The 13810-nt window shown below is 38.0% G+C and overlaps 1 protein-coding gene across 1 annotated transcript; it reads left to right on the top strand.

Annotated features, from left to right (window-relative positions):
- Positions 1-650: 650 nt before the first annotated feature.
- CENPL (centromere protein L) lies at positions 651-13275 on the top strand. Its single transcript, XM_063106709.1, has 5 exons — positions 651-698; positions 5429-5605; positions 7829-8080; positions 11137-11676; positions 12974-13275. Exons 2-5 carry the CDS (start codon positions 5432-5434, stop codon positions 13043-13045), a joined length of 1038 nt encoding a protein of 345 aa, XP_062962779.1. The 5' UTR covers positions 651-698; positions 5429-5431; the 3' UTR covers positions 13046-13275.
- Positions 13276-13810: the final 535 nt, after the last annotated feature.

Here is a 13810-nt window from a genome sequence, read left to right as displayed (position 1 = left end):
GCTGCCATGCTTACTACGGGCGGAAACTGGAGGGAAAGCTTCGCACCGGTAGAAAGCGAAAGTGCAACACCGCGCGATCACGACAGTTGACGATAATGGTTAAGTCGCTCGGCCTTGCCCTCTGTTAAGATGGCGACTTCAGTTGCTTCACTGACATGGAATCGGCCGGGCGCTACGGAGGCTTCCTGTTTCGGGCCGCGGAGTGAGCCGGGAAACGATTTTAAACTGCGGAGGCGGCTGGGGGCGCGGAGGCGGCTGAGGGCCCGCTGGCCGCTTCTCAGCCGTGGGATTTCAGAGCTGGCCTTGATCCCTAGAGGGCTCCCCTGGAGAGGGGCGAGTTGGGACACATCGTCCTTTGTCCTTGCCCCTCCGCGAGCAGAGGCCGACTCCGCAGAGCAAGGGTCGCAGGGCTAGGTATCTGGGTCAGCGGGAATGCCCCTCCCGGGGTGAAGTCGCAGGGTCCGCCCCGCGTCTGAGGGAGCAGAGGTCGTCTAACTGGACGCGATTGTGTCCTTGGTGAGCCCGCTTGTGGAGCGAGAGGGAGTTTGGGAGGGCTAGGGTTTCCTCCGGCCTCTCTTAGCTGTCATTTTGGTGGCTTTTTTACTTCCGGGATTTCAGTCTCTAGAGTTTTGGAGCCAGGCTTGAAGAACGTTTCGTGAGTCCGGAATGGGTGACAGCGTCATCACGGTATTTTATTGGTAAGATGCTTTGCACTGGTCCAGCACTGGCTGTAAACTTTGCATTTTGCCCTGTTTTGTGGATATTGTCTTTACGTTACTTGTGCGTTTAAACGTATCACACACTACGTGCCTGGCACAGGGCTAAGCACTGGCGTTGGGGCGGTTCGATTGAGGTACTGGTGGCAATGTAGAAAAGTGATTAAGTCAGGGTCCCTTTCTTCACGGACTAGCCACAAGAGAAACGGTCAAGTTTTAGTTGTGTGATGTGAACTACAGGTGCAGGAGGAGTTGGCGGGAGAGCTCGGTGGATACCGCAAGGCTCCTCCTGAGATGAGACCTGTAAAATGGATGAGATTTGGTCATACAAATGGGAATAGGGAAATATTCTTAATTGGTGATAGGTGAATAAAATTCGTGTTTGGCTTACTTCACTTAACATAGTTTTCTCCAGACACATCCATGTTGCTGCAAATGGCAGAATTTCACTCTTTTTTAGGGCTGAGTAGTATTCCATTGTGGATATACATACATACACACCACATTTTCCTTATCCAGTCATCTGTGAAGGACATGCTAATAATAATAATAAATATATTTTTTAAAAGTCGTGTTTGCTTTTGCAAACACGACAGGAAGTGTAGGGGACGCACGTTTGGGTGTAGGACAGTGGGTTTTTTTTTTTTTTTCTTCAAGGCAGGCAGGTTCTTAACCTTTTAAAGAATTGTCTGCTTCACCCTCCTTCCCACCTCCTGCACGCCCCTCAATACACCTGCATACAATATTTTGCATGCAACCTTAAGAAGGATTGTATGCAAAATGTTGGATTTTGGAAGGGTTATTGGTCTGTGGATCTCAGGGTATGAAGATCTGAAGTAGTAGAAAGATGAACCTGGATAGGATCAGATAATATCGAGGAGTTCTGACCTGGTTTCGTTTAGGTGTGTGGTAATTGTTTTGGAATTTCAAGATAAAAGATACAAGCTAAAAGTTGTGTCTATGGAAAGATTAGTCATGGATTTGGAAAGGGGCTAAGATTGGGAACAAGATAAATGGTTATAATTGAGAATGGAAGTGACGGCCAAATTTGAGAGGGCTAATTTACGTGTATCTCTTTAAGAAATATGTCAGAATTTGATGATATAGTTAAATTTTTATTTAGATGTAAAGATGAAGTTGAGGGAAGAGTAAACGATGACTAAGGTATTTTTTAGTGGGGGAAGAAAATGAGAAGGAAGAATGGAATTTTTGTTGAGACCTGCTTGATTTCTTCAGATTATTTAATACACAGTGATGCAACTGTGATCCCAAAGTGTGCAAAGTTAAATCCTTCAATCGCACCTGAAAGGCGAGGGCAGGAACGGTACATTTGGGGATGGTGGTGAGTCAGGAATGATGAGCAGGTGGCCATCATCAGGGCAGCCTCTTTACCAGGGTTAGGGACAGGGGAGTGGCCTGAGGAGAGACTGGAATTATTACTGAGCAAAACAGGGTAGTTGGAAAGACTGGCTAAATGGGGTGTGCAATAATGATTAGTTATGAAATTAATGAGTTTGAGGACATGGAAGCTTAGTGTCCTATAGGAAATTGGAAATGCAGGAGTGGGATGCAGATATAAGGTCTGAAGATAAAGATTTAGGAGTTATATGTAGAATGAATGATTTCAAAGTCTGGGGGAATGCCCACTGTTGGGACGCGGAGAAGAAAAAGAATCAGCAAATGAATCAAGGAACTATGAGGAGCAGAGAGGGGAAGAACTCCCTAAAAATTGAGTGTCAGAAGAAACAAGGTAGCAGAAAGTTTAGAGAAATAAGGATGAGCAAACTTGATGAATCAAGTATTTGGTATGTATTTCTTGGTTTTTGCAAAAATGTTGGCGATCTTCAAAAGTGCAATTTCTTTATAGTGATAGATGCAGAAGGGAGATTGCTGAAGATTTCTGATAAAATATTTATTAGTAAGTGGAGGCAATAGGTGTATATCACATTTCTAGGAGATTGGTCTCACAAGGAATGAGGTGAATTGGATTTAAACAAAAATGTATTAGTGTTAGGAATATTAGAATATGCTTGGCAATCGAAGAAAAGGATGCTGTGGATGAGAGAGTAGAGATGTAAAGGGTTGAAACAAATACAGGAAGAAGTGGTGTCTAGGGGAGATGCGAAGGGATTTGGGAATCCAGAATATTGGTACACGGATTAGCTTTAGAAAGCAAGAGGACTCTTTCCTTACTGGAAGGAAGAATACTGGGACACTAATATACTGAGTCAAGGTATATTTCCTGTCCATATTCTTTTTTTTTCCTTTTTGGTGGCTGGCTGTTATAGGGATTGAACCCTGGACCTTGGTATTATCGGCACCAACTGAGCTAACTGGCTAGTCCTGTTATATTCATAACCTCTTGATTATTGAACTGGGCAAAATTACACATTCTTGAGTGTGGAATGTGAAAGTAAAATAGGCATAAATTGTTTACTAATCTTTAATGCATGGATTGGGCTATTTCATATTACCTTAACAGTAAATATTTAATATCTCAGTGCTGATAGTCTTTTTCTCACCTAGATTTATTGCTTAGCTAGACCTTAAAATCTTTTTGGAATTCATAGTATTTTTCCCTAAAAGAGTTAAATTCAGGGTTTATTTTGCCTTGAAATTGATCCCTATTTGAAAGGCAACATGAAAGAAGTAGATAAGAGCACCTAGTCCAGAGTTAGATGGTCTGGGTTCAAATCCTGACTCTTCTCTCTAACTATATGACTTTGGCAAGTTACTTAACTTCTGTCTTCCCATCTGTCAACTGGGAACGTAATAACCCACCTCATGGGGTTGTTTGAAGATGAAATGAAACAGTATTTGTTAAGGGCTTAGGAGAGTACTTGGAACATGATGAATTCTCAATAAATGTTAGCAACTCTTGTCTTAAATAAAAGTTTGAAAGAAACATTCTGTATACATGGGACTGATTATAATTTCCTTTTATTAGGGCCGGCCCGTGGCTCACTCGGGAGAGTGTGGTGCTGATAACACCAAGGCCATAGGTTCGGATCCTATATAGGGATGGCTGGTTCGCTCACTGGCTGAGCGTGGTGCTGACAACATCAAGCCAAGGGTTAAGATCCCCTAACTGGTCATCTTTAAAAAAATAAAATAAAATTTCCTTTTATATAGTTAAGTCAGTATAGATTTAAAACTCAAATGCTTTAACTAACTGCTATTTAAATTGTGTAGTATATGCTTGTTCTGGACATTTTGTGAGCTTTGAGGACTTTATGTGTAATTTATGGAGTTTTGGGCAAGATATAAAGGGTGTCCTAGTTTGGCATATTGAAATTTAAAATACTATTTAAATATAATACTGTTTAAATGTAATAATAAATGCAACTTTTTATTTGTGAAAAGCTTTTTTGAAAGGGTAACTGCACAGTAGTTGGGAGTAATTGTTTTAACCTTTAAATGATAATTTCTTTTGATGAAAATTGTATTTTAATTTGGGAGCTCTACTTCTGTTCAATTGAACCAAATACTTGTTTAGCAATTAAAGGGCACTCAAGCATTGTATTAGGATAATACAAGAGAAATTATACAAGAAAAATATAAAGCATGGTTTCAGCCAAAGTAGCTTAGTCTTACTGGGGATGCAAGAAATACATACCAAAAAATAGTACAAGAGAGTGTATGAACAGGGGCCAAAATGAGTGGTACAGACTGGGCAATCAAGGAGAGTCATATGTGTTGGTGTATACCCAAAGATTTTTGTACAACATTCTCTTTTTTCTTTTTTTAAAAAGATGACCAGTAAGGGGATCTTAACCCTTGACTTGGAGTTGTCAGCACCACACTCTCCCAAGTGAGCCACGGGCCGGCCTGTTTATACAACATTCTTAAGGGATTTTGTTAGACTCATCTAAAGAAGAGATTTAATTCTACACACTCTGCTTCCAGGAATTAGCCACTGATACAGACAGAAATGTATAACATAGGTATTTCAGGGGGTAAAAGTTAAAAAAAAAAACAAAACCCTACTGTTGGAAAGGAGGTCAAATTAGGCATGGCCTTAAAGGAGGTGGAATGGGAAAAGGACACTTCAGGAAACAAATATAGTTGATAGACAAAAGCATGAGAGCGAGCGTATGTTTATGTCCTAGGTTGGAGAGGAGAATTGGGAGGATAGGGACAAGCTGAATTATGAAAGACCTTAAATACCCAGCAGAAGAGTTTAGGATTTATCTTCTCACTGTAAAGGTTTTCGTACAGGTAACTAACAAAGTGCTGTTTCTGGAAGAATAGACTACTCTTAGCTATAGAGAACTCTTACAGTGGTAATAAAAAGGTGGCTAAATAAATAGCTTTGGGGATGGGTGACAGAGACCTGAAGGAAAAATGCAATAGAATTTGCTTTATGACTACATGTTAAAGAGTGAAGGTAGAGGACTACTTAAATGAGTTTAAGTTAGAAAATTTATAGGACTTTGCAAATGGAACAGCTAGCTTGGAAGGAGAAGGACAGGAAGGAGTTGAATTTAGTTTTGAACACACTGTGTTTGACGTATTATATGATATACATAAAAGTGGGCTTTAGCCAATGAGAAATATAGAACTTGGTTGAAAAGTCAAACTCGGGGTCAAGGAGGGTGAGGGAAATAAAGAGAGAAAGAACTCCTCTGCAGTGAGGAGAGAAGTCAGTGAAACTGTAAGTGTCAGTTACCTTTTTAGTGTTTGGAATTCTGGTATTATTTCTTTTTATGTAGATCATGGACTCTTATGATAGATCAGAATCGACTCCTGAACAAAGTGCATCCTCAAGGCTTAAGAATTACCTTACAGGAGCCACCCCTCTTCAGAAACGACTGGAATCAGTCAAGAAGCAGACTTCATTTGTCCTGACTCCACCGCAAAGGAAAATTCTCCAGTGTTCACAATTGCAGGTATGCTTTCTGTGTTCCTTTGTGTTAGTCAATAATGGGGATATGTGTGAGCAAAACACTTTAATTTTAGTTACTATTTGTAGTATTGTTAGTATCTTAACCCCTCAACTAATAAAATAAGTGACAGTTAAAAAGACAAATAATTTCACACTATCAGCACCACTACTTTTATGTCTTTTTATCTCCTTTCATTTCCACAGTATTTCTGTCTTTTACAACACTGACATTTTTGAAGTCTCCTTCTCTCCTTTTTTTTTTTTTTTTTTTTGCGGCTGGCAGGTGCAGGAGTCTGAACACTTGACCTTGGTGTTATAATACCATGCTCTAACCAACTGAGCTAAATGGCCAGCCTCTGTCCCCTTTTTAAATAGAATATTCCTCCTTTTGTATTTGATATTTCCTCATGATTAGATTGAGGTTACATATTCTTGGCTGGAATATTGCATAGGTGGTGTTGTATCCTTCTTGGGGAATCACATTTGGTAGCACATAGGTAATGTTAATTTTGAACATCATGTCAAGGTATTGCCTAATTTCTTCACTTTGTATAAGTAGTGTTTTTCCCCTCACTGCAATTAATAAGCAGTCTGTGGGGAGACAACTTTAAGATTAGGCATATATCCTGTTCATTGTCAAAATTCCCTTTAGACTTAGTACCCATTGATAATTTTTGCCTAATCCCATATTTATCATGGTGATTGCAAAATAAGGATTTTCTACCTCCATGTTTACCTGCCACCCTTTGACATTCTTTTGTAAACCATATCTCCTTTCTTCTCTATTAATTTATCTATTTATTATTTATTGTCTAATGAATTCCAGTTTTTCAAGGGTTTATAGGTTTATAATATATTGCTACATTATTTTGGTGTTTGTGTGTGTGTGTGTGTGTGTATATATATATATATATTTATTTTTTGGTGGCTGGACTGTACAGGGATCCGAACCCTTGACCTTGGTGTTATAACTCCACACTCTAACCAATTGAGCTAACTGGTTACCCCTTTTTTCCCCCCATATATTTTGATAGTAATAATAAGAAGTTTATTATTGTTTCAATGAATGCACTAGCCAGAACAAACACTTTTGTCAAGTAGACAACTGTAGTGAAAGTTCCAAAAGATAGTTGGAGTGTGAGACTGTGTCAGGAAGTATGGACTCTTTAGAAGAATTCAGTTCAGGAGGAAGCTAGGAGCCTGTGTGGGGATATATTTGAAGACCCTGATCAATACCATGGGGCCAATACAGATGAAGTGTTTTTGTTGTTGGTGGTGGTAGCTAGCAGGCATAGTGATCGATCGCTGGACCTTGGAGTTGTCAGCACCATGCTTTAACCAGCTGAGCTAACAGACCAGCCCCAATACAAGTGTTTTTGTTTTGATGGTACGCGAAGTTCCAGTAGAGCATGGCAAAAAATACTCCCAAGTATCTTTTTATCTAATCGATTGAATTAGGCATTGTGTCATAGAGTGGATTTACTGCCAAACAACTTTTTTTTCCTTTTTTTTAAAAGATGACCAGTAAGGGGATCTTAACCCTTGACTTGGTGTTGTCAGCACCACACTCTCCCAAGTGAGCCATGGGCCGGCCCTTGCCAAGCAATTTTTAAAATTACTTAATTAAAGGTAATCAAACTAGATACTTCACTAATAGTTACTATTTTCAAGATCTATAATTTGAAGTTTCTAAAAGTGAAACCTAAATGTTCATCTATTAAATATTTATTGATTATTTGTTCTAAATGGCATTGTTCTAGATGCTAAAGTGAACATAACGGGCAAAATCCCTGCTCTCATCAAACTCATACCCTAGTAGAGAAGACAGATAGTAGAAATTTAGACCAATATATAATGTTAGGTAGTAATAAATGCTGTGAAGAATAATGAAACAGGGTAAGGAGATTTAGAGTGACAAAGTTGGAGTGGGTGCAAGTGCTGCTTTATATAGGGTGGCCTCTTAGCTGACATTGGGGCAGAGACCTGAATGAAGTGAAGGAACATGCCATGTGAACCCCCGGGGGAAGAGCATTCTAAAGGGAAGGTACAGCAATGCAAAGGCCAGTTAAAGGAGCTGCAAAAAGTCCTGCAAACTCCAGTTTGGCTGGAGTGCAAAGATCAGGTACCTAGGAATAGATTTATTTTAAATCTCTAAAATACTATGATTAAATTTGTATTTAATAATGTTTCCTAATTCTTAAACTTCTTTTGTCTTGATTTTTTTCAGGAAGATGTTGATCCTCAAAAGGTTGCATTTCTTCTGCATAAACAATGGACTTTATATAGTTTAACTCCCCTACATAAATTCTCCTACACTAATCTCAAAGAGTATTCTAGACTTCTGAGTGCATTTATTGCTGCTGAAAAGCAAAAAGGACTTGCTGTGGAAGTGGGAGAAGACTTCAACATCAGAGTGATTTTCTCTACCCTCCTAGGAATGAAAGGAACACAAAGGGACCCTGAAGCATTTCTTGTCCAGGTATAGTATGTAAGCAATATTTTCTTCCAAGGAGAAAATAGTCTGCATTTTCTTCATTTGGGATTTGTTGTAGTATTTTCATGCTTTTTAAAAATTCCTAAGCTTGTGATTTATAACCTATTTTATATCTTGTTTTACCAAATTATAATAATTAGAGATGGCCAACTTAAAAAATATTTTATTTATGATATATAGGAAATGTGTCTGTGTGTGAAATCATGTTTATTTTAGAAAATTTAGGAAATACATAAAAGTACAAAGATAGTTGAAAACCAGAGTTTAACATTTTGGTATACATCTGTTTGGTTGTCTGTATCTATGTAGTCTTAAAATTGGGATCATACTGCCCATACTTTTACATTATGGCACTTTTACTAATCAATATTGTTGATAATTACTCATGTCATTACAAATTCTACATTTTTGTAGATATAGCTGTGCAATTCTATGGTTTTCACTAGGATTAAATTCCTAGAAGTAGAATTTCAGTAAAAAAAAATATGTAACATATCATTACATATTATGATACATCATGCCAAGTTACTCTCAGAAATGTTACATTTTATATTCCTTCCTATAAGTAGTGTATAAAAGTAATAGGACTATCTTTTTTTTTTTTTTTTTTGTCGTTTTTTCGTGACCGGCACTCAGCCAGTGAGTGCACTGGTCAGTCCTATATAGGATCCGAACCCGCGGCGGGAGCGTCGCCGCGCTGCCAGCGCAGCACTCTACCAAGTGCGCCACGGGCTCGGCCCTAGGACTATCTTTTGATTGATTAAGAAACTAGATTTGTTTATTATTCATGCCTGCTGCTTCTGTTTCTTCTGAGTTAACTAATCTTAATCATTGATAAGGAAATTAAGTTCTCAAGCAATTGAAAAGGTCTTATTTTTATTTGTTTCTGTAGATCAGGGGTCAGCAAACTACAGCTTGTAGTTGAAATCTGGCCTGCTGCTTGTTTTTGTAAATAAGGTTTTATTTGAACATAGCCCACTTCATTCACTTATGTATTGTCTATGGCTACTTTTGGGCTACAACAGCAAAGCTGAGTAGTTGTGGCAAAGACCATATGGCCTGCAAAGCCTTAAATGTTTACTATCTGGCCCTTTACAGAAGAAGTTTGCTGACCCTTGTATTTGTCATGGTATTGGCAAAGGTCTCAAGATGTTCTAGGATTAGGTTCAGTTGTATATAGCAGAAAGCCTAAATAATAGTGGACTAAACACAGAGGTTTATTTTTCCACCTCCCCCCCACCCCCCCAAGATGTGTGGAGGTAAGCTGTCCAAGGCTGGTATGGTGCTTGATGAAATTGTTAATAATCTAGGCTCCTTCCATTTTTCTTCTCTGTCATCCTTAGTGCCTGCTTTCTATTCTAAAAGTCACCTTATGGTCTAAGATGGCTACTGGAGCTCTAAACATAGTATTCAAGTTCCAGGCAGGAAGTAAAGATGGGAAGGACAAACAGGGTACCTGGCACAAAGTAAACCTTGCTGAGACCCAACAACTTGTTTATATCCTAGTTGGAGGGGAGGCTAGAAAGCATTTTTTTTTAGTGGGTACTTTGCCACCTCAAGTAAAGGGATTGTTTTATTATGAAAGGAAAGATGGGTACTGGGTAGACAATTAGTCTTTGTCAAGTGAAGTAGCTGATGCTCAGAGAAGTTGCTGACTTGCAGGTCACCAGTTAAACAAATGTGAGGATGAGAAATGACCTCTTGAATTCCTTACATAGTGTTCAAATAGTTTTCAAATTAAATCTCAGTTTTTGATAGGTCATGAAAATGTGATAAACGTAGTATATCTGGGCCTCAAGATATTTGAGAATCTTTCATAATATCTTGAAGAAGGAGAAATATGGTAAAAGTAACTGTTTAAATGATCCTCTCTAAAGGGATATGATACAGGGCTGTGATCTTAACCTTGTCCTGGTCAATACTTTAACAAAAACTTCTATGAATATCTGGAAGGTATGTTTGTTATGTAATATACAAATTTAAAATTTGAGGGTTTAGTCAATCAGCTAGAAATGTAATCAAGATCCTAAATGATCTGAGTGGATTGGCACAATGGGCCCAGTTGAAAGAGATTTTTTTTTTTTTTTTGTTGGCTGGCTGGTATGGGGATTGGAGTAAGTTTACTGCCTCAGTATAATTTGGGAGAGATTTACCTATTAACAGCAAAAATGTATATGTAGGGCTAGTTTATGTAAAGCCGTCAAGTAAAAACCAGAAAACTGCAATCTGAGATTACATTAGTAGGAGTAGAATCTAGGTAAAAATTGGTGATAATGTTGTAATCAGACTTTTTGGAAGTAATTATGTTCACTTATGAATGACTCGTAGGCAGAAGAATTTCAGACAAGAATGACCAGGACAGTGAGAGAATGTGAATGTGTGTCGTAGGAGGAATGGTTGAAGAAACTGGAGATGTTAAACTTGGCCAGTATATGAGGGTACTTCAAAAAGTTCATGGAAAGATTTGGATTATCTTTTAATTCTATTTTTCCACAAACTTTTGGAAGTATCCTCATATATGATAGGTACCATCAAATATTCGAAGGACTTATCCTGTAGAAGAGAGATTGGATTGAATTTGTTCTACATGCCCATAAGGACAAAAGCAGGACCAGTGGGTGGAAACCAACATATGCAAGAACATTTTAAGTTGATAGGAAGAGCAGCCTTAGTAAATATTGAAGTCTCCCTGGGGAAGAATTCAAGCACACCGGATTTGTGTGTTTACAGTCACTTCTAAAGTTGAGGGTTTCCCCCCCACCGGGATACTGACTGCACCTGGTTATACATATTGACATCTCTTATTTTGCATTTTGGTTGTGCCAAAATCTTGCCATTTACCATGTCTCCACTGTATAAGAATATTGGGAGAAAGGTCAATTATTTTGATAAACCCTGATAATGATTAGGGAGAATATATCCTCTGTTTTTTGGCAAGTAATATATCAGATCTTATTTTTAATGTATCAATTAATTTTGAAAAGATGTAATTTAAGAGTACGTATACTTTTGAACTTAACCTGTTTTCCTTTCCTTTATAGATTCTGTCAAAATCTCAGTCATCTGAGAACAGAGAAGGCAAAGTGTTGTGGACTGGTTGGTTCTGCTGTATATTTGGAGACAGTCTTCTGGAGACTGTTTCAGAAGATTTCACCTGTCTACCTTTATTCCTTGCAAATGGAGCAGAGTCTAATACAGCCATAGTTGGAACTTGGTTTCAGAAAACCTTTGACTGTTATTTCAGTCCTTTAGTGATCAGTGCGTTTAATCTTTCCTGGATGGCTGCTATGTGGACTGCATGCAAAATGGACCATTATGTGGCTACTACTGAATTTCTTTGGTCTGTACCTTGCAGCCCTCAAAGTCTGGACATTTCTTATGCAATACATCCAGAGGATGCAAAAGCTTTGTGGGACAGTGTCCACAAAACACCTGGGGAGGTTACCCAGGAGGAGGTTGACTTGTTCATGGACTGCCTTTATTCACATTTCCATAGGCATTTCAAAATTCATTTATCAGCCACAAGATTGGTTCGTGTTTCAACGTCTGTAGCTTCAGCACATACCGATGGAAAAATAAAGGTTAGTTTAATAATTTAGATTAGTAATCTAAGATTACTAATTTTTCTTCATCTAGATTAATAATTTTTTCTTACTATGGCAGGGTTTTCAGAATGTATGGTGAGGGGCTGGTCAGTTAGCTTGGTTGGTTAGAGCATGGTGTTATAACACCAAGGTTAATGGTTTGGATCCCTGTACCGGCCAGCTGCCAAAAAGAAAAAGGAAAAACAAAAACAAAAGCCAGAAATGTATGGTGATTGTATTCTTCATATTAAAGAAACACATTTGAAGGTATGCCATTTCAAGACAGTAGAGAGACTTAATTTTTTGCTTCATAAATGATTTACCAAAGTCTTCATGCAGTTTTATAATGGAAGGACATTATATGCTGTGTGCTACAGACTTTGGTAATAATATGAATTATTCTGCAGCAACTTTGAAACTTTCAAAATTGTTTCTTGGCCAATTTTGAAATAATTATCAGAGTAACAGAAGGATTTTGTGTGTTAGATAAAATTATAGCCAGAAACACAGAACTAAGATGTCATCTTTATATTCTATACGTTTCTATCCCCTTTGGGAAAAGAAATAATAGAGATGTTGTTTTACTCTCGAGGAAGTGCTTATCACAAGAAGTATCAGAAATAAACTGAGAATTGGCTCCTAAAATATATTAAAATATATGGCCACAATATATACTCTGAATGTTTCCTGTGATACAGGATCATGACAACATGTGCTAGGAGTTTAACAGACTTGAATTCTCATTTTTACAGCAATCCTGTAGTTAGGTTTTTATCCACATTTTGTTTTAAAACAGGGGAACTGAGGCTGAGATAGATTTAAATGATACATGCAAGATGGCTTAGTAACAGGAGTCAATATTTGAACTCTCATCTCTTAGGTTCCTATAAGTTATATACTCTATAAGCACTATACTTGTGCTTTTCAAACTGGAGGTCACAGGGCTGTCCAGTTAGCTCAGTTGGTTGGAGCACAGCATTGTAATACCAAGGGCACAGGTTCAGATCCCCAAACTGGCCAGCCACCAAAAAAAAACCTGGAGGTCACAGTGTAATAGTAGGTTGGGAAATAATTTTGATGGGAAGAGACCAAATGTTAAAAAACAAAAAAGGAAAATAGAATAGAAAATATAAAAATGAGAGTGGTTTACGTGTGGTAACCTTAATGAAGTAAATTCAGAAATTAGACCGATGTAACATTGATCATTCAAATACCAAACTGCTTTGTTATCTTAATTAATACGATTCTAATTTTAAATGTCTTCTTTTTTTTTTTCTTTTTTTCTTTTTAACAGATTCTGTGTCATAAATACCTTACTGGAGTGTTGGCATACTTGACAGAACTGGCCATTTTTCAAATTGAGTGAGGCCTCGTGTGGACTACAGGTTGTGGATTATATACTCTTTTCTCATTGATTGTCTAATTGCTATGCTCAGAGGGAAGCAGGAGAATGGGCATCTATCTTTCCTCATAGTGCCTTTGGAGTTGCACAGATGGAAGCCAAGAAGGATCAAAAGAAACAAAGAATGTGGTAGTGGATGAATCACAGCCAGTTGCTTGTGTACTAGTATGATGATCTGGGATGCTAGTCTAGAAAATGCTGAGTTGTTATTTGTTCGTCATCTTCTAAAAATATATATGTTTATTATGTTGAACTTTTAGGATTTAAATGAGATGTATTTAATAAGGGTATTTCTTATTTGGGGCTTTATATCCTTTAATTCTTTTAAGCATTTTAGACTTGTATTCAGGGAGAATTTCTGTCTTTTAAAGACATTTTTGCTGTAGAGAACTGGCAGTCAAAATCCCTCAGAAAGAAACTAAATATACAATTTTTTAAGCTGCTAATGTTTCTGTTTTTAATACTGTTCAATTCCTATTCCAAAATTGATTAAATATTCACTTTTAGAATGAAGCAGTGTGTTTATCAATGTTTTGATGACTTTTTTTTTTTTTTTTTGTCTTTTTTGTGGCCGGCACTCAGCCAGTGAGTGCACTGGCCAGTCCTATATAGGATCTGAACCCGTGGCGGGAGCATCGCTGCGCTCCCAGCACCGCACTCTCCCGAGTGCGCCACGGGCTCGGCCCTTGATGACATTTTTTAATTAATGTCTCAGTAGTGGGAAGTGGT

The sequence above is a fragment of the Cynocephalus volans genome, chromosome 8 (genome assembly GCF_027409185.1).
Source record: "Cynocephalus volans isolate mCynVol1 chromosome 8, mCynVol1.pri, whole genome shotgun sequence".
Classification (NCBI taxonomy): domain Eukaryota; kingdom Metazoa; phylum Chordata; class Mammalia; order Dermoptera; family Cynocephalidae; genus Cynocephalus; species Cynocephalus volans.
Note: the sequence above shows the minus strand (reverse complement) of the source record. Positions and strands in the feature narration are given on the sequence as shown.

Excerpts from the sequence above, each read along its gene's own strand:
- CENPL (XM_063106709.1), top strand. The coding sequence starts at position 5,432 with ATGGACTCTTATGATAGATCAGAATCGACTCCTGAACAAAGTGCATCC. Across the intron at positions 8,081-11,136 it reads CTGAAGCATTTCTTGTCCAG|ATTCTGTCAAAATCTCAGTC; the intron begins GTATAGTATGTA and ends TTTCCTTTATAG. Across the intron at positions 11,677-12,973 it reads ATACCGATGGAAAAATAAAG|ATTCTGTGTCATAAATACCT; the intron begins GTTAGTTTAATA and ends TCTTTTTAACAG.